General features: G+C 39.3%; 1 protein-coding gene across 2 annotated transcripts in view; it reads left to right on the top strand.

The window, feature by feature from the left end:
- Nucleotides 1–4106: 4106 nt before the first annotated feature.
- The window catches only part of CACNA2D1 (calcium voltage-gated channel auxiliary subunit alpha2delta 1), a 451150-nt gene continuing 435614 nt past the window's right edge, over nucleotides 4107–19642 (top strand). For both annotated transcript variants that reach the window (XM_087821121.1, XM_087821120.1), the window contains exon 1: nucleotides 4107–4292. In XM_087821121.1, the coding sequence (XP_087677247.1) occupies nucleotides 4198–4292 (95 nt within the window). In that variant the 5' untranslated portion in view covers nucleotides 4107–4197. The remainder of the gene's footprint in view (nucleotides 4293–19642) is intronic.

Raw genomic sequence — 19642 nt, 5'->3', positions numbered from 1 at the left:
GCAAATAATAAACTCCCAATTAAGTATATGTGCAATGTTTCTTTGTGTCCATTTAGAAAGAGTATTTTTTTCCCCCCTCAAAAGTTTAATGCAGTATCTATCAATAGCTGTATTATTCAGGCCAAGGAAACATTTCTTCTAAGTGTCTGTTTTGTTTGCAGGAAGTATTTGACCATATTTCTTTATTTAAGATAGTATCTTTTCCTTGTTGCTTTCTATGATGGCCTGTGTGTGTTGGTTTTGTTTAAAAATATTGAATGCCAATGCTGCCTTAAAAACCACTGTACACTCCCTTAACTCTTCATTCCCCTGGGAACTGATATTTCTGAGTTGCTTTCTTTTTTATTCCCATCTTCTGAAAAGATTCTTCAAGGACATAGATCGTTGAAGCTTTCCGTTCATTTTTGTTTAACTTTGGCTTTCTCTGGCACATATCTGGGTGTGCAGAGAAGCATAATATCTCCTCAAATCACAGCATTTTTCCAGTATGGTTCTTATAGTATATCTTTATCCGAGAAACAGGTCATATACCCCTACATGCTTATACACACATAAGGCCTGTTCTCATAGTTTTCTCCTTACCTTTCTTAAGATATGCCAAAACAACTAGAAAATTAATTACTGCATTTTAAGTTATTTTGGCCATGAGGAATTATTTTCTTTTCTAGTATTTGTATATGTGCATTTGTGTGTGTGTGTGTGTGTGTGTGAGAAAAAGCAAAGAAAACATTTCAACTAGATTATCTGTCCTATTCATAAAGCCAATATATTGAAGAAATTAGATTTGATTTACTGAAAAAAATTCAGAAAAACATGCTCATACATCATACAAATATACAACAAAATAGAATTTTATGCTAAAACAATGTGTACTATAACCTAAAACAAAAAGGGAGTGAAAGTGAACATTTTGTGGTTACAAGGTGAATATTCTTTATTCATTTTTAATAAAAATGAAATGTATATGAACAAATTAAATGTTTACATATAATAACAATTGAGAGTTAGCCAAAAGTTACAAATCACAAATTTGTCACAAAAGTCACTGCTTATAGAGAGTTGACTGGGGGTCGTGAGCACACAGTACAGTGTACAGATGTGTGTTGTAGAATTGTGCACCTGAAACCTACCAAATTTTATTAACCAGTGTCGCTCCAATAAATTCAATAAAAATGGGAAAAAAGTCACTGCTTTGCATGAACTAAATCTTCTTTAAACTTTCTTCTAGAAATGATTAAATACAAATATCTGCAACTGTTCACTAGTCTTTATTTTCTTATTAGATAATATCCTCTTAAGTTAATGGTAGATATTGATTTCTGACTTCTTGCTCATTTATAGCCCATAAGACAAGTTTTATGATTTATAAACAGTTCATCTTGAATGATAAATTTTGGTGATGTAGCAAAATTTTGTTAAAATTAATGGGATAAGATCTTATTTTTGTGAAATTTTCTAAAATAACAGAATTGAGATGAAACACTGCATTGCAGATAGCTACAGTTAATCCAATAGGCACATAATACTATGTTGTGGAAATGGTCATGTTTTAACTATCACACATAAGAAATAAAAACCACATTATAAGTATTATCATTAAGAAGGTTTTGGTTGACATAAAGCAATAAATAGCAAATCTTACAACAGAGCACTAAGCAGTGATTTAGGCTTACAGTTGATAACCAACTCTTTCAGAAAGAATTGTAGAAGCAATATCTTTCTTCAACAGCTCCAGATATTAGAAAACAGAGTGTTTCATCAGAGTGATCCAGAGAAATTGAGATTTGGCTCAAAGGCCAATGCTAATAATGAAGGTTGACTTACTTTCTCTAGAAGTTTATTACATTTCTTGATTCTTTAAGCTCTTTCTCTTAAACAAATAAAATTGGAAAAGGTGTATCTTAGTAGGAAGTCTGAGGTCATTACTGAAATCATTTACAGAATACATTATAAAAATATTTTTATGTTGTGAAGCTATTATGATACCAACATATCACGTAGACAATAATGGGCATCTAATTCTGCTATTTGTAATCCCCATGCTGGGGAAGAAAATATGCTTTTGCCTCATTAAATATTGCAAAATAAATGATGGACTTGACTATTTGGCTGTCTAATTTTGGAGTGGAAAGCTATCTTCGGTTATATAAAATACCCTTCCTGAGCTCTATTTCTCAATCGCGTTACATCCCACTTCATCTCTGTTTGCTAGCTCCTGGGGCCACACTCTATGCTTAACATAAAACAAAGTTAAGTCCCGGTGGGGTGCCTTTTGTGAGGCCTCTCAGAGTAGGAAGAGAGAAACAAAGAGCAATAAAGAGGTGTAGAGGATACAAAAACAAATAAGGCACCGAGAGGGAGAGGTGAGGGGGGAGGAAAACATCACCGGGTCAAGAACCTTACAATCGCACACACTTTTTACATTTTGGTAGCAAGTAGTATTATGTCTTCTCTGTTTCGGGATGTTGCCTTCAGAGAGCTGGAACATCAATTCCGAATACATAGGGTCTTTCTCCTTTCATAAGCTCCCTGGAACTCAAGAAGGGCTATTAAAAAATTTTATAATTTTTGCTTTTACCTCATAATTATTGCTTTTACACATATACAGGATGGTCGTTTTCCCCCCACTGGGGATCATGTTCTATGCGCTTCATGTCAGGGGTGCTCTAATGCAGTTACAGGGAGCTTAAGGATTTAAGATGCTCAAGGAAATCTTTCCTCTCCTGGCGCACCAGTTCCTCCCGAAGAGGCCTGTGCGTTTGGAGAGGCCTGGTGCAAGACCCTTCTGTTCCCGCCGGAGAAGGCCCGAAGGCGCCCACCACGGCTTCTCCAGGGAGCCGAGGTGACAACTGGCTGGCTCGGCACTGCTGCTCCTTAGCTCTCTCCTCCCCCGAATTCCTCCCGCACACTGCAGGCGCACCTCGGGTTGCTACCCTTCCCGTGCCTTCACACCGACAACGTGAACTCGCCCTGCAGCACCCTTGCCAAGGCGGGGCAGACCCGGGCGTGTGGAACCTTCGGGAAGTGGTCTCACTGAGATGGTACAAAGCCCCGGGCGCTGCGCTGTGGCCCCCGGGGGAGCACCATCCAGCCCTCGGTCTCACTGAAGGGCAGGGCTGGGAACACTTTACTGCATCAGGTGCTTCCCCGCCCGTCCTCAGCCGGGCCCTGAGGCTCCGTCCCGGCCAGGTGAGCCGCACCTGGGGTGGGGCCGCTGGCACAAATGGCACTCAGCCAAGCCAGAGGCGCTAGCTTCTGGCACTGCCAGGCAAATAAACAGTGCCACCTGGTAGAGTCAAAAGCGGTGCTTTAAAATGCAAATACAAACCCCTCCTACGTTTGTTGTCAAATCACTTCTCCACGATTCCCAGGCAGGCGGCGGGTTCTGCGCTCGGGAGGGCTGGGGGAACGCAGCCTGCGTGCGCAAAAATACCCCCGAAGCCGCGAGCCGGGGGCTGGGCTGGCGCCTCCGCAGCCCGATGCCCGCCGGGCGGCCGGCCGTCCCCCGGGAGCCCGGGGCTGGGCCCGCTCCTCCCCCGCGGGCCGCGCGGCGGGAGCCCGCGGGCGCCGACTCCAGGAGTTGCTCTCGGCCTCGCGAGGGGCCGCTCCCGCGCGTCCCCGCCCGCCCGCTCTGACGCCCGGCCCTCCCGCTGCCCACCCCCGGCCGCCTCCCTCCGGCTCGCCGGGAGAAGCCAGACGGAGCCTCTCCCTGCCACAAGTCTCTCCGCCCGCCATCCCCCCCATTCCGACTTCCACCCCCACACCCCTCCCGGGAGCCACCACCCCGCCCCCGCCCCCGCCCCCGCCTCCTTCTCCTGGGCGATCGGGGGAATAAATCAGGGAAGAAATCGAGAGGGGGGAGAGAGACCGCGAGGGCGAGCGGGCGCCGGCAGGCTCCCCGGGTCTGTTTCCAAAGTCGCCCTTGATGGCGGCGGAGGCGAGGCAGCCGCGGCGCTGAGCAGCCGGCGCGCACTCGAGGGTCCGCCCGCCGCCGCCCCTTCGCGGCGCCGCGTTTCGCCCCCGCGCCCAGCGCCCAGCCCCCCGCGCCCAGCGCCGGTCCGCGCCCCGGGCGGGCGCGCCAGCCCTCCGGCCGCCTGCGACCCGGGCGGCGAGCGCTCCTTCGCCTCCCGCGGTTTCCAGCCCCGTTCCTTTCCCCCCGGCTGGGGAGGGAGGCGGGATTGATCTTCGATCGCGAAGATGGCTGCTGGCTGCCTGCTGGCCTTGACTCTGACACTTTTCCAATCTTTGCTGATCCGCCCCTCGTCGGAGGAGCCGTTCCCTTCGGCCATCACGTAAGTCGCCGGGCCGGGCAGGGCTGGGGGTGCCGGCCCAGGGGGCGGCTGGAGCCGGGCGCGGGAGTCCGTCACGAGCCGCCGGCTCCTCTGCCCGTGGGGGTGGGGAGCGAGCGGGGCTCGGCTCCGGAGAGGCCGGGCGGGAGGTGCGCGCGGCTCGCCGCCGGGATGTGCTCCGAAGCCGCGCGTCCGAGGGGCCGGACCCGTGGCCGCGCCGTCCCGGGGACCGTCCGCCGACGACTCGCGGCGCCTCTGCCCATTTCTTAGCGGATTGTTTCGACTCAGAGAGTTTATAGGTGCCGGGGGAAAGAAAGTTTCCAGCCACTTAGCCGCTCTCGTCAAACCCAGTCTAATAAAAAGTTGTGCTTTGGGTGGGTATTTTACAAACCGGTAATTTCGGGTCGTCGGGGTAGCCTGGGCTCCCCCGCACTTGGCCCCGGGGATGCGCTCTGGCTGCTGTGGGGTCCCCACTCGCTTAGGCGCCAGGTTACGGGGCGCCCTTGCCGGCCCCGCCGACCCGCGGCGTGCGCGCTCCCCGCCGCACGCTGCGGCCGCCCGGGGGTCCCGCGGGCGCGGACCGCGCCGCCCGCCTCCCCGCCCCCGCCGGGAAGCCTGGAGGTGCCGGGAGCCGCGCGTCCTGCTCTCGGAGCGAATGGAACCTGTTCTTTGAGGGAGGCATGGGCGATACCAGAGTCTCCTGGCATTTTCTCTTATATGTAACGTTTCTAAAATAACTTAAAAAAGAAAAGAGAAGAAAGGAAACACCTCGCTGCTCTTCTGGAAATAGTGTGTAAAGGTAGCCTTGTAGTCACACGGCAGAAAGGGAATGAAAAATAATTCTCTCCTCTCTTAGGATGGAGAGAAGAATGAAAGTCAGTGGCACATAAAAATACATACATATTTTTAAATGCGCTGAATAGCCTAGGAGGCATTCTGGGAACGCATTTATTTTAGTTCTTGAAGCTACTTGAAAGCTTTTGAGAGTAGGTAATCTTAAGTGGATGAGTCACTTTAATGCATTTTACATAACAAAAACAAAGCCCAAGGTAGCCTTCCCGGTATTTAGGATGTTGGGAATGATCTGCTATCCTTTTGTTGATCGAGCGCTGAAGACTGGATTTTTGGTGGCTACTAACTGAGAATCTTTACCAGTCGAAACCCTGCAGCTATTAGATTCAGCTTAAAGTATTTATTACATTAGGTGTCAGTGCAAGCATCTGACAGATGCCCATTCTACCCCAGAGAAGGGAAGTGTCTGATATTTTTGTCATTGATTTACAGTCATGTTTCTTTTTAGATAATCTTCCATAAAAATGATTTCAGATCCTTTTTTTGTTAAGACTCAAAAGGGCAAATGCCATCTGTAGATCTTCGTTTAATCGGCAGCCTGTTCCAAGCGGATATTTTGAAACATAAAAAGAGAATAAGAAGTACCCTAAAGATGCTTCAACATTATTTACTCTTACTAATTTTTTACTCTTTCTAGCTTGGCCTATACAGCAACAACTCAAGCGACTCACTTGCATTTTGTGTCAAATAAAGAAGTGGCTCTTTTAAAAAAAGGATTCCGTGTGTTTAGTTTACACATTTTTAAAGTCTTATTTTTAACTGACAATTTATCATTTCTATCATTTGGAGGGAATGCATATCACACCATTGGGGAAAACTGTGACTTGAAACTCCAACAAAATACAACCTTTTATTCCTGAACATACCACGGTAAAATATGTAAAAATCCTGATTGTAAGGACAACTGTAATAAATGATTTCCTAAAATTAAAATAACTCAGTTTTCATGCTCAGAAATTTACTAGAGACAAGAAAGAAAATAAATAGTGGGCAAAATAGGAATCAGGGAAACAAAAAATTTTTAAAGGATTTGAAATTTATTTTTTAACAATGGAAATTTAAGATGTCTTCAAATTATGTGAAACATTATCTCATGAAATAGAAGCTTAATAAAAGATTTTTGTAGATCTAAGTCTATAGATAATATTTCCAATATTTTCGTAAGGCTTCTGCATCTTCGATTATTTATTTGAAAAGTTAGTAGCACCATCTTCTGAGGAGAGGACGAATGGTAATTGACGTCTGTACTTCATGTTAGATTTCTGAATATATTTTATACAATTTTTAAAAATGCAGCGTTATTTTCCTCAAGATGTGATGCCATTTGCTTTTCTTGCAAGAAAAGAATTCATATGGAGTGTTGAGATCAGGATGAATCTCAAATCTTTGGGAAAAATTTCAAGTTTATAAAAATGCATTAAAAGATTATAGCATCCACTAAAGGCACATTATTGTGCTTCTATGTATAAATTTATCTGGAAATCATTAGTAAATTTTTTTTTTTGACAGTTTTACTTTTCAGAGAAAAGGTAATATAAGAAGTTTTGATTATCAGAAGAGAATGCCATCAGCACACTGTAAAATTAATTATGCACTTACTGGAGTGAGAGCTGAATTATAGTTAGTAATTCACAAAGTGTTTTTTTTTTTTTTTTTGAGTGTTTATAATATTAAGGGCTTAAGTTTTATTATAATAAAACAAAAAATATATCATTCTAAATATCTTTAATTTTCTGCTCTCTGCTTTCTCATACATTCTTATAGCATATTATTCTGGATTTAAGTAGTACTTGGACTGTTTTTTAAGTATTAATACTAAAATAACATTTTTTTTTCAGACAAAGGAATTTTGATACAATTCTTTGCTAGGTTAGGTTTTTCTTGTGGAAATGACTATCTCCATAAGGTGTGAAACATAAGTATGCCATATGGTAGCAACCACCTAATGCATATTGGTTTATATATAAATGGAAAATACATAATTTTCACGTTATAGTATGTATGTTATATTGGTAGTTTAAAATACAGTTTTCAGAAAGGGAGCTCTCGCTTGTTCTAGAAATAATTTCTTGACTCATATGTGAAAACGCTCCTATTTTAAAACTCTGGGTAACATGTATGGTAGCCAGCATTGTAATGCTAATTTAAACCTGTCCCTCTTAATTTTAGAATCTATTTACAAATCCAGTTTTTAAAATATACATTGTAGTTCTAACTACTCTTCATGTTAAACTTTTATCTCAGTCATATCAAAATGCCAATCAGTCAAGAATAACTAGCTGAGAGACCATTGGTATATGGGGATTTTAATATAAACTGTATAATGGGATAAATATGTTAGTAAGACTAACAGGTGTCTACATGAAATAAACATAACATCTTATAAAAGAATAGTATTTGGGAGTTTAAATATGTAAGATGTATATGTTTTTCTGTCATTAGACAAATTTAAATTTAAAGGCTGTAGAAAAGAAATTTTTTTATGTCATTGAAATGAATATGACATTGGAATGGATGGATGTCTTTTCTATGTGTTAGAAGGGACATGATCATTCACATTCGGGTTAGCAATTTTTTATTCACATACTATGTATACAAGAAAATGTGTCTTAGGATAAAATGAGATAAAATATTAAATGTAAAATTAAACCTCAAAACTGTGAACATTAATAAGTTCCTGTATTAGATCTTTAATTTGTTCTCATCAACTTAAGCCCATGACATTTATTATTCCACAGGTGTATGTCTAAAATATGCAACAGTAGATATATTTTTCCAAATAAGTAGTAATATGATGTTAAATTTATTAATGTTTCTACATAGGCATATGTTTAGCTATTTGGATTGGCATTTGAATAAGCATTAGGCTGATGGAAATAGATATAAAAAATTTGGAAATATACAAAAGTCTAAGATTATTATGGTTTTATAACAGGAGATAAAGTGTGCCTTTATTATTTTTATGGCTTTCACAAAATTTAGTTTAACTTTAATAAATACATATAAAACCAGAATCTATAACAAGTTGTTTACTTTGAAAATGACAAAAAATGTACCACCCTTTCTTCAAAGAAAGCCTCACTGCATAGACACCTTTTTAAAATTTCTCTAGCATTGATAAAAATAACATAACAAAATAATCTCCCTTGTAGGGTTTACACATGGTAAGGTTTTGCAGAAAAATAAATAACACATGCAAATTATGTATTCAATTTAGTATTTATATTTACAAGTATATATTCATAAGAAATAACGATGCATTTTGTAATTTTAAAAATAATTTCTTAAGTTGTATACATAACAAACCCTATTGTTTGATGTGTTCTTTAAAGTACCATTATGTAAGCACATATACAGAAATTTCTCTTCCCAATTTTCAATACACATGTAAGTTTCCAAGTAAGTAATCTGTTCTTCTGAATTCACATTTTGTTTTCTTGTATGTGTCTTCAAAATGTTTATAAACTTAAACTGAAGATTTAAATGGTTAAAGTAAAATATATTTTAGGCAAGTTGCCAATTTGTTATCCTTACATGTATGGACATAATTAGTTCTAACATAAACATATATAGCTAGAAGTTTGGAAAAAAGTAAGAATTTCAGTATTTCTAAGAAGTAGCATTGTATTGATCTTAAAGTAACAACCTTTCATCATTTGTAATAAAAGAGCTGTTATAGTATTTTAAAAAGAATGTAAGCTGCTTACCTTGGGGAAAGAACTCTATTTCATCTTCTCCACATTTACTTAAAGGTGGTAGTGTGCACCAGGCGCTGTAACATACTATGTCAACCAGTCCTTTCCTGGACTATCTGCTCAGTACCACAGCTGTTCCCAAGCCTTTCATATGGTTGCTTTCTAGTATACTTGGAACTACACCGAGATTACCAACCATGTAGCTTACACGGGATTCATTTTTTCTTTTTTGTGTACAAGAAAAGAAAAATGGTTGCATCATATTGTTTACAGAGTTGAAAGAAAGAGGGGTTTGACTTTAATATCAATTGAGGTAAAAATAGCAGCACTTTGTAAAAAATACTGTATTGACTATCTTTTCATTGAGAGTCCAAAATATTTACATTGCATAATTAGAGAAATTGTCTAGTTTATATTATTATACTATTCTATTTAATAATTTGTATGTGTGCAAATATATTAGGATGGGGCAAAAGTAGGTTTACAATTTGTGTGGGAAATAATACAATAATTAATAAACGACAATAAAGAATAAACTCTGTTTCGAGTAGTCACAACTGTAATCCTACTTTTGCCCCACACTGTATTATATATATGTGTGTGCATACGTATGCATTTTTTAAAACTTATTCCAGTGGTTTTGCTAGGGTAGAGAAACTTCAGTAAGGTAAGTTTATTAACAAATTCAAATGCTTTAAGATCTCTGCCAATTCACGGCTGTTTTAGGGATTAAATGTCATTCAAAAATTTTTTTGTAACACTAGCATTTAGAATAACTTGTAAAGAAAATCAAATGAGATATTGTATACAAAAGCAACTTGAAAATGCTCAGGTCATATAGTGACAAGTAGAAATATGATTCTAAAGATAGTTTTGCCATCTTTTAAATAAAACAAGTATGAGAAAGAAACTACTGCACATGGAATATTGGGTACTTATTATTGCATGCTAAGCAGTTTTATTCCTGCCGTTTAGATTTGAAATATGTAAGAATTAAACATTTGGCATTGTGACATTTTTGGAATGAAGGATAACTGTACCCATGTTTTAAAATTTTATTTGTAAAATATAAATTTTCAAGTTTCTTTTCCTTACAGGCATTATAGTAGTATTTTAATACACATGAATAAACTACTCTTAGCAATCTAAAAAAATGAGTCAAATGATCATTGTTCCTTTAAAATTTGCCATTTTTACAGATTCTAACAAGATCACAAACAAAGAAAAGATTGACATTGTGGCCTCAACAAACTGGTGCACTTTTACAGTTAATTTCAATAATTCAGAATCACGCTGTTATATATAAAGCAATATTTAAAGTTCTGTTTGAATATGAATGTGGGATATTTCTGGCTAGATGTTATTTTAATGTTTGGTTCTACTGATTTTTTTTTTTTGTGTGTGTTTTTTTTACCTTATGCTTCTGCAGGGATAAAATAATTAGGGTATATTTTAAATTCTGTATCATAAGTGGGGGAACTACTTAAGCTAGAAATGATGACAATGGAAAATAACGTTGTTGCCCATTTTAAATACTTCAGATTTAGGGATAATCTTACTGTCAATTTGAACTTCTTTTTTTCTGAGTAATTAAAGATTTATTGTGATTGTCTCCTGGCTAATTATGAATTCTTTTATTCAAATAACTAATTGCTAGTTCTCTCTTTCATGCACACACATATTTAGTATTAATTATAATTTATTATTTGCATATAACGTCAAGTCAAATGGGGAACTTCTGGTTTGTTTTCTGCCAGGTAACCTGTGACCAGACCTCAGTGTCGGGTCCTCCTCACTTGATGCTTCTGTCACTGTTTCAGGGACTTCCTTCTACCACTGGACATTTCTCTCTGTGGGAAACTGTTGAGGGATTTTGATGCACAGATAAGTCTGTAATACATAATCAAAACTTCCACCAAAATTGTCAAACAGTCTAGACAATTATTTCTTTTGACATTTGCCCACATACTGTGGGGATAATATGGGGAAAGAGGGAAAGAGCTAATAAAATCATTCTCTGTGTAAGGTGCCTACTGTCAGGCCATGTAAAGGGATGGTTAGGCATTAATGATGTCTTATTTTGAGGATTAAAGGAGGACTGGCTCAGTAAAATAAATGGGCTGAGGCAACCTCGAAAATCTTCTGTTTTAAAAAAGGGATCAAGAGGCATTGTGGTAAAAATGCTATGCTTGTGTAAGTGGGACGGACAGAGGAGACTTCGGATTACAGAATTAAAGATGCTAAAGGTGGCAGTTGGTTCATTTAAAATTTTTCTTATTTTTTCCCCATTTTCCATGTGAGTGTGGTTACCCTGGAAGTGCTGTTTACTGAACATAATATTACTTTTTAGATATTTAAATATTCATATATGGAAATTCACCTTGGAAACCAAAGACAATAAAATTGTCTAGATTTCAAAAAATAGAAGCAATTAAACATTTTTATTTTTCATAAACCACTGGGGAAGTGGTTTATTGGATAAGAAGTGTTAGTATAACACATTATTAAAAACTTAAGTGCTAGTCAAGAAAGAAATTCTGTTTGTAATTTTTTTCTATTAGATTATAAGAAATGAAAATAACTTGCAGGTAGGTAGGCTTCTATGTAGTATACTGAAGATTATTTAGACATCAAATAATACATCATATTTTTACAAAATAATTTTACTTTATGCTATCTCTTTTAATGTCTCCTGCTTCATATATTTTAACCGCAAATGCGACTTAATTCAATGATTAATGCAATTATTATTCACTACAAATTATATAGTGCACTGAACTACATTCTGAGAATCCGTACTGAGGAAGAGAGTCCCACAGGAAGACATTCACAGCTTCAAGCTGATTGTGAAGCTGCGGGCCCCACCAAAACATGACCAAGTAAAAGCACACAGCATGTTGAAGAAACATGGTCTGTTCCTTGTTAGGCCTAGGGCTCCTGGGTGGGAAGAGATGCTGGTGGGCCTGGATTGTTGGTTTGAGTCTGAATTATAAATTTTTTGCATCAGGACCATCTTTCTACGTGATGTGAAGGGACAGGCGGGCAGTGTTCACAGAACATGGACATTTGTGGTAGCCCAGCTCCGCGTACTCAGATTTGGCCTTTAAATTAAAAATAAAAGTTATAGGCTTTGAATCACAGTACCTAGAACATGGATTAAACAGACCTGATATTTGAGGCAGAGACAATGGGAGGAGCAGTTAGTAGACCATTGCAGTATTCCCAGATTGAGAGATGGCCAACGTCTAAAAAAGAACAGTGGCTGTGGGAAAGCAGAACAGGTATAAAACAATGTAGAAGTAAAATGTCAAGTCCTGCTGGTTCTGGAAGAGAGAAGGGTTAGGAGCTAAGATCTCTAATACGTAGATCATGTTACACTGAACTTCGTAGACGAGCACACAGGAGCAATACCAAGTTTGTGGGAGTGAAGGTAATAGCTCACTGTTGGTCATTTTGATTAGCAGTGTCTCTGTAGATGATATTAGGCCATTAGAAATATGTATCTGAAGGGAACTTGGAGACAAACTCGGAGAGCAGTCTGAAGCCAGAAAAAAGGGTCATTCATTTATTTAGCGAATATTTATTGTGTCTGTTGTGATAGGCATTGTGAGTTTCCAAAGAAGATCCTTGGTCTATAGTTTCATGTTGCAGAGAGATCAGAAGAGAAGAGCCCTTTAAGGAAGTCACCAGGCCACCGAGGGCACGAGAGCAGTTTCAGCGGTGTGTTGCTGACTGAAGCATGATTTCAGTGCCTTAGGAGTTGGTAGCAGCTGAGACTAGAAAGGCAGCAAGTGTAGATTGTTCTTTCAAGGGATCTGACAATGTGAGGAAAGAGAAAGAGCTGTATAGTAAGTTCAGAGGAAGACAGTTTAAGAAATCTGGCACCCTTTTGCTTTGTTTGAAAATAGGAGTTACGTTAGGCTATTTGAGATTGCAAGTAGTAGTAGTAGTAGGAAACCATAGGACTGTCTTGAACCAAAAGGGAAATATTTTTCAGTGGTAGTGGAGCTGGATGATCAGTTATGTTAGCCAAGGTCAACAACTACAGAAAGGGGTGTGGCTGCCATTAGGATCATCTCTTGCTCCAGCCTGTGGTTTTCTTTGTTTGACTCCCCATTTTTCTCTGTTCCCTGCAAATGGGCTTTGTCTGCCTTCCAGTGCTCATGGTATTGAATAGCTGTGAGAGTTTACATTCTCCTCATCAAAGCTTTGAACTAGTTTGAGACTAGAATTCTAGTCCAAACATGGCCTCCTAAAGAAATGTTGACAGTCTGAATGTGGTCCAGATGGCCATCTACAGCCCATTTAGTGATCAGGAGACGGGGTTTGGCAAAAGGACTCTGGTTGCCAGAGCTTTGGGCACTTCTCCATACCCTGGTCCAATTTCATTAGAAGGTATTACATTGCAACCGGCCAGTTGATATTAGCATGGATAGAGGAAGAGGCAGTTCTTAGAAAATGGCTCCTGGGGTTGGGAAAGGTGGTAGAGACAGCTAAATAAGTGTTACCAGAAGGGAGGTTTGAGGATATCAGAGGGAGAAGAACAAATGTCAGAGAGATGAAAAGATGAGAGAGACAATGACAATGGGTGAATGTTTTGACAGGCAGGTGAGGAAGGGATCAAGAAGAAAAACAGTGTCTTACAAAGAAACTTTTGAAAGATGAAACAGCCTTGAGAATTAAAGCAGATGGTTGGAATCTAGAATAGATACACTTTTAATTTACTGGAGATGTTTTTGGAGGAATGTTTCATATTATATATTCTATCCTCAATAAGGAATGACAGGGTTCAGAAATGTAATACATAGACAAGAGTAATGCTCAGGTTTTGAGATGACAGACTAGAGTTTTTCTTTGCTTGGTAGTAATAAGACCCAAGGTCACAACTCTGTTCCCTTTGGACACAGCAGCATTTGATTCTTTTTTTGTCTTTCTTTTTCTTTCACTTCTTTTTTCAGGAGATGTTATCATCTTGAAAATCCATGTAGTCTTGCAAAATGTTATTAGATTTAATAAGTGTATGTGCTTATGGTAGAAAGAAAATATCAGTGAAAAGGAAACAACAACAACAAAAAGAGGAACTAGTTCTTGTTTTGGCAGTTTATCATTATTTATTTATTAATTTTTTGACAGATAGGGGAGGTTTACTCCCACACTCTATTCCCCCACCCTGTATTCAGTCTTTAGCAAAAGGCAGAAATTTGAATTGGAACAGTTCCTTGTTAATAAAACAGAATGATAAATCTGATAAGATAAGAAACCACTAACAGAATATTCCTGCAAAGCATGTTCCTGGTCACCTCTTAAGGAGGCATCTCAGGTCTCCTGAAGGTCTGGAAATTACTGGCAGCTGCCATCACAGCAGTTCCCCAAGCTTCCAAGGTAACTGAATGAATGGTTAGGATCGCAAATGCCAGCAGATCTATGAATCAATGTTGATCTCATTGGTACCAGTGCGGTGTGGAAAAATCACCCCTGTGGTTTGTAACAAGAGATGATAAGAGTTAGGGTGGGCTCTGTATTTTTCCCTTTTGTGATTTTGCTCTTTTTTCTCTCTCATAGGTATTCACAGTTTATTTGAGCTAATTTTGATGTCTACCTTCAGAATGTATGGACACGAATACTAACAATTCTCTTTACATATAATATTGCTTTCTGACATTTTTTAGTTCCTTCTGTATTCCAGACACTGTGAATTAATAATCTGCATGCTTTTTGAAAAATATATGTTTTTATTGAATTTAGAGAGAGAGAGGATGGGAGAGGGGGAGATAGAAACATCAATGACTGGCTGTCTCCTGCATGCCCCCTGCTGGGAATTGAGCCCGCAACCCAGGCAGGTGCCCTGATCCAGAAATTGAACCAGTCACCTCTTGGTGCTTGGGAAAATGGTCAGTCCACTGAGCCACACTGGCCGGGCACTCTGCATGTTTTTTAACCCATCCAACTTTCATATCAGTCCCCTAAGATGAGTAGTAGTATTATTTTATAGATGAGGGAAGTTAAATTTAGAGTATGAAGAACTTTTATGAATTTTCTTAGGAGCAAAATTTGATCTCAAGAGTCCCACACTTACCTGCTGTGCTTTGCTGCCCTTCTATGGCAGGAGCTTTGATGCGTTAGTGTCCATTATCTCACCTGGTTCCGTCGTGGCTGGCTGAATGTCCCAGCAATGAGGTTGAAGGGTAGAAGAGTCAATATAAAGTAGAGCAGAACTAACTCCAAGTCTCAATTTTTCCTTCTGCAAAACAAAGATAATACTAAATTAATCTAGAATTACAGTGTTTATACTATGAGGGCCAAATGAGAGGATGTGTGGGGAACTTTGAAGGACTCTTTAATGGCCAGGCTTTATTATTTGTATCACATGTGATTTTTCGTTTTCAAGAAATCACAAAGTGATGACTATGGTTCAGTGAACTAGATTATTATGTTACAATATCATTTGGGCCATGAGAAAAACCTGAAGTGAAGGGGGAAAGGAATGCTTTTCAGGCCTTAAAAGGGTCTCTTTGTAAAGCTTGTGTAGCCTTTAATCGTAAAGAGGGATGCAGTGAACTTGAGTGAGTGAAGTGTTTTGTCTCTAGGTTAAGGACAACCTGCACCCTAACAGACACCATGGAGAACGCAGAACCAAGGACTCGATATGTTTTATCTCGACACTTCAGCCAGCACCTGTTGTATGAGAACTGTGCCACAGGAGGTTGAATCTGTTCTTAAAAGTTATAACTTTGCCACTCATAACCTCTCATTGTCAAACAAAGATGTGAGTTTCCAGCTTCAAGTCAGAATATTTGAACGTTAATAAAGTGATCTGCCCATGGTTATAGAAATGATTCCAGACAACTCTCCGAATTGGGTGAGCACAGAAGAGCAAAATCAAGACCAGTTGCATTTTTGGTAACCAACACACAAGTCAGTAAAAATCTGCCAAGAGCACCCTGAAAAAGGCCAGTTTTCCTTTGCCTCATCCAACTGATGATGGGCCGCATTGATTTAGCCCCACTCCTTCATTCACTTTCCAGGGGCCAGCCTGTTACACACACTCTCCTCTTGATAGAAATAAAACACTTACATGTCTGCTGCACATTGATTTATGGAGGAAAGGGATATTTTGATGAAACTATGCATTCATACCATGACTAATGAGTACAACTTGATAATAACCATTGAAACAGCCAGTTTTCAAGTGCCAGTAACCTCCCTTTTGGACATTTGCCACGGAAAGGAATGTGTAAAATTCTTACGATGTTTGTCACTTTAAAAATACCAACCCAGCTTTGCCATGACATACTATTAGAATTGACTTAAATTTGCATTTGTGAAAATGTTAGGAGAGACAAACTAATGGGCCATGTGAAGCCTCAGGAGGACGGGTTCAATGGGGGTTATGCACGTAGCTCTAAATTAAACATTTAAGCTTGGTTGTTTCTCAAAACATCTGATTTTCCTGTCAATATAAATGTAGAAATCAGAATTAATTTTCCTTAGGTAAAATTTTATTGTGCATGTGTAGCTCAGTTCCCAGGGGATTGATACACGTCATGTCAAGGTCTGCCAGTGAGTAATTGTTTAAAATTTATATCAATACTCAATGGTAATAAATAAACATAGGGGAATGGTAACTCATCACAGAGCCAACCATGCATGATAATTAGATGAGGTCCATTTATCTCCTTAAGTTATCAGATGTGACACAACCTGTCTGTGTGGTGTCTAAAAGCCAGCTGAGTCCCTGGGTGTAAATGACCATGACAGAGGGGTGGTTTGAGGGTTGCAAGCCTTGGATTTGATTCTACCCTTCTGGATTTTTCCACAAGTGAAGTAGATTTGCCCGAGGGATTCTGTCCTCATAATATGCGCAGAGTTCTAAAACCTGGGGTCAACAGAGTGCTGAGGGTGTATTTTTCCCCCATTTTTGTTTCCTCTACACCATCACCCTAATTGCAAGATAACACATAAAATATACATATGTGTGTGTATTTATGTATAATAGTATATAATGTTTACATATTATTTAATATAGTAAAATAGCACATCATATATTAATATTTTTGTATATAAACATAATTTACATGACATGAAAATATAAAACACTAGTGAAACATGCTGCACATAGATTCAGATGTGTTACATGTATGTAGAACACATTTTTAGAAGATGTTATAAAACCTGAAAATGCTTTTTAGTATCCAAAAGAGCTGTCATACATATAAAGGACTGCAAATTTCATTAGAAGTGACTGAAACACTAAAATCGTTGGGATAGAATGTATACTTGCTGATTATACTTTTAATTTTTTTGCCCACTTTGTGTCTTGTGGTAACTCTCACATCTTCCAAACCTCACAGCGATTCCTTATTACTCCACTTGCTCCCTAAAGCTGCTAGGAAGCATGCCGATAGACATTTAAGCAAAGCCAGAACCAAACTAGCCAGTCCTGGAAGTTCCGAGGACTTAGGCAGCCTGGGATGGTGGGAAGTACTGATTACCGTGGGCTGCTGCAGGCTTGCCAACCAGGTTTCCTCATCTGAGCCACAGAATACAGATAATGATTTGAGTAACTATTTTCTCAGTTCTCTCAAAAATGGTTCATGACTAGTACCATCTATATGCATAGTGGAGCATTTAATTCTTAAAAATGGATGCTTTTGAACATTAGGGCTTAATTCTCTCATGGAACTTGCCTGGTCTCTTAAAATGTGGATTCAAGGGAGGGGGAAGGAACGGGGTGGAACGGGTCATTGGGGAGAAAAAGGGACATCTGTAATATTTTAAACAATAATAAAACTTAAAAAAAAAAAAAAGTGGATTCAAAAAAAAAAAGTGGATTCAAACCTCAGCTCTACAATTTATTAGCTGGGTAATTTGAGCAAGTGTCTTCCCATTGATAAAACCATGTAAGGTTATTTGCGAGAAGGAAGAATGTTCATGTAAAGCACTGACACACAGAAAGCACTGAATAAATATAATTTGCTTAGAAGCAGGAGAATTTAGTGGAGGCAGGTGATGTGGGTTCCTGCTTGCCTCTGCCACTGACTAGCTAGGGAACCTGCCTTCAACATCTGGTGAGGAAGAATTTCTGGCTTTAGCACCTTCTGACACCTAAGTGCTCACCACCCGTTTCCTGACAACTTAGTCTTAGTTGTTACATCACTTGCCACTCACGAGTATGTTGAACATAAATTAGATCTTGGTGCAGTACTCCCTGGTCATCTGAGGTTTCGCTTTCCATGGTTTCAGTTACCTGAGGTCAACTGCAGTCCAAAAATACAAAATGGAAAATTTCAAGAACAAACCGTACATAACTTTTCAATTGGATGCTTAGCATGATGAAATCAGGCTGTTCCACTCTGTCCCACCCACGATTAGTTAGGAAAACTGTTAAATCCTCAACATTTATGCAAAAAAGACATTGATCACCTTATACAAAAGAGATCAAAGACCGCTAATTTAAAGTACATTGAAAACAAACTAGACGGAATCTTCATAAAGATATTTTATATGAAGATTGATAGAATGAGTCACTTGGTTAGAATTCAGTACTCTAGATTCACTCATTTATTTCAGTTTGGTATTTTCCATGCTGTGTAATACACTGCCACAAACTTGGTAATTTAAAACAATGTACATTTATTTTCTCACAGTTTCCATGGTGAGGAACCTACCCATGGCTTAGCTGGATCTTTTGCTTCAGGTCTCACAAGGCAGCACTAGGGAGTTGACTGGCCTGCATTCCTTCCTGGGGCTGCTTTCTGACCTTCTTTAAGGTTGTTGACACTTCCTTGTGGCTGCAGGAATACCTCCACCCTCCTTCCCTTTATTCTCAGCTGCCAGAGGCCCCTCGAATTTCCTTTCCACATGCCCCTCAAAGGCCCTCTCACAACACAGCCATTTGCTTCTTTCTGAAAGGCCAGCAGGAAAATCTCTCTGTTCAGTCTCTCTTTTAAGGACTTTCAACTAATTAAGCAGACCACCCATGATAATCTTTCTTTTGATGAACTCAGAATCAAATAATCTGTGATCTTTCATCTACGGAGTCCCTTCAGCCTTGGCCATGTAACATGGGAGTGACTTCCCTTTATAATCACAGGGCCCACCCCCACTCCAGGAAAGTGGATGATACATGGGAGCCTTCTTAGAATTCTTCCTCCCACAGGCTTTATTATTAGACAGCTGTTATAAAGACACCAAAAACTGGAAAATGAATGAGAATACTTATTTGTTCCCCACTTCAGATGCTCACAAAAACTTCGGCAGTTCTCGAAAGCTGTCAGATGACTTCTCATCCTTTTGATTCCAGGGTAATCTTGCTTTGCTACATCAGTGCTGATCCAAACTGTAAGGAAAGTAAATTCCAATAGCTCATTAACAACTCATTACTAGTGTTGGCTGAACTTCCCATCCTCTGTAAAGAAAAAATTCTACCTGCTGTGGTTTAAGTCAGTTTACGCAATTATTGCCAACAATGTGTAGAAAAATTAGAAAGACAGTTCTCCTGAAATGTAAAGGATTGAGTTACTTCCAAATTAAGGTTTATATTTCATGAAATCTTAGGTCTCTCCTAAAATTACATGCATTTCCCTGACTCTCTTAAACGAGGCGATTTTGTAAAATCCTAACCTGAATCTTTTTTTGATACATATCTGTAACTAATACCCCAATTATAAGGTATTGATGCAGAAATGTTCATGTAACTGAAAGAGCATCATATATCCTCTTCAGTATACAGATTTCGGAGAACAGCTATAGTTTCTGTTTTTCAAAGAAAAGATAATCACAAAATGCTTCCTCAAAATGCCTACA

The sequence above is a fragment of the Miniopterus natalensis genome, chromosome 10, assembly GCF_054644295.1.
Source record: "Miniopterus natalensis isolate mMinNat1 chromosome 10, mMinNat1.hap1, whole genome shotgun sequence".
NCBI classification, from domain to species: Eukaryota; Metazoa; Chordata; class Mammalia; order Chiroptera; family Miniopteridae; genus Miniopterus; species Miniopterus natalensis.
The sequence above is the reverse complement of the archived record's forward strand: the minus strand, read 5'-3'. Positions and strand labels throughout refer to the sequence as shown.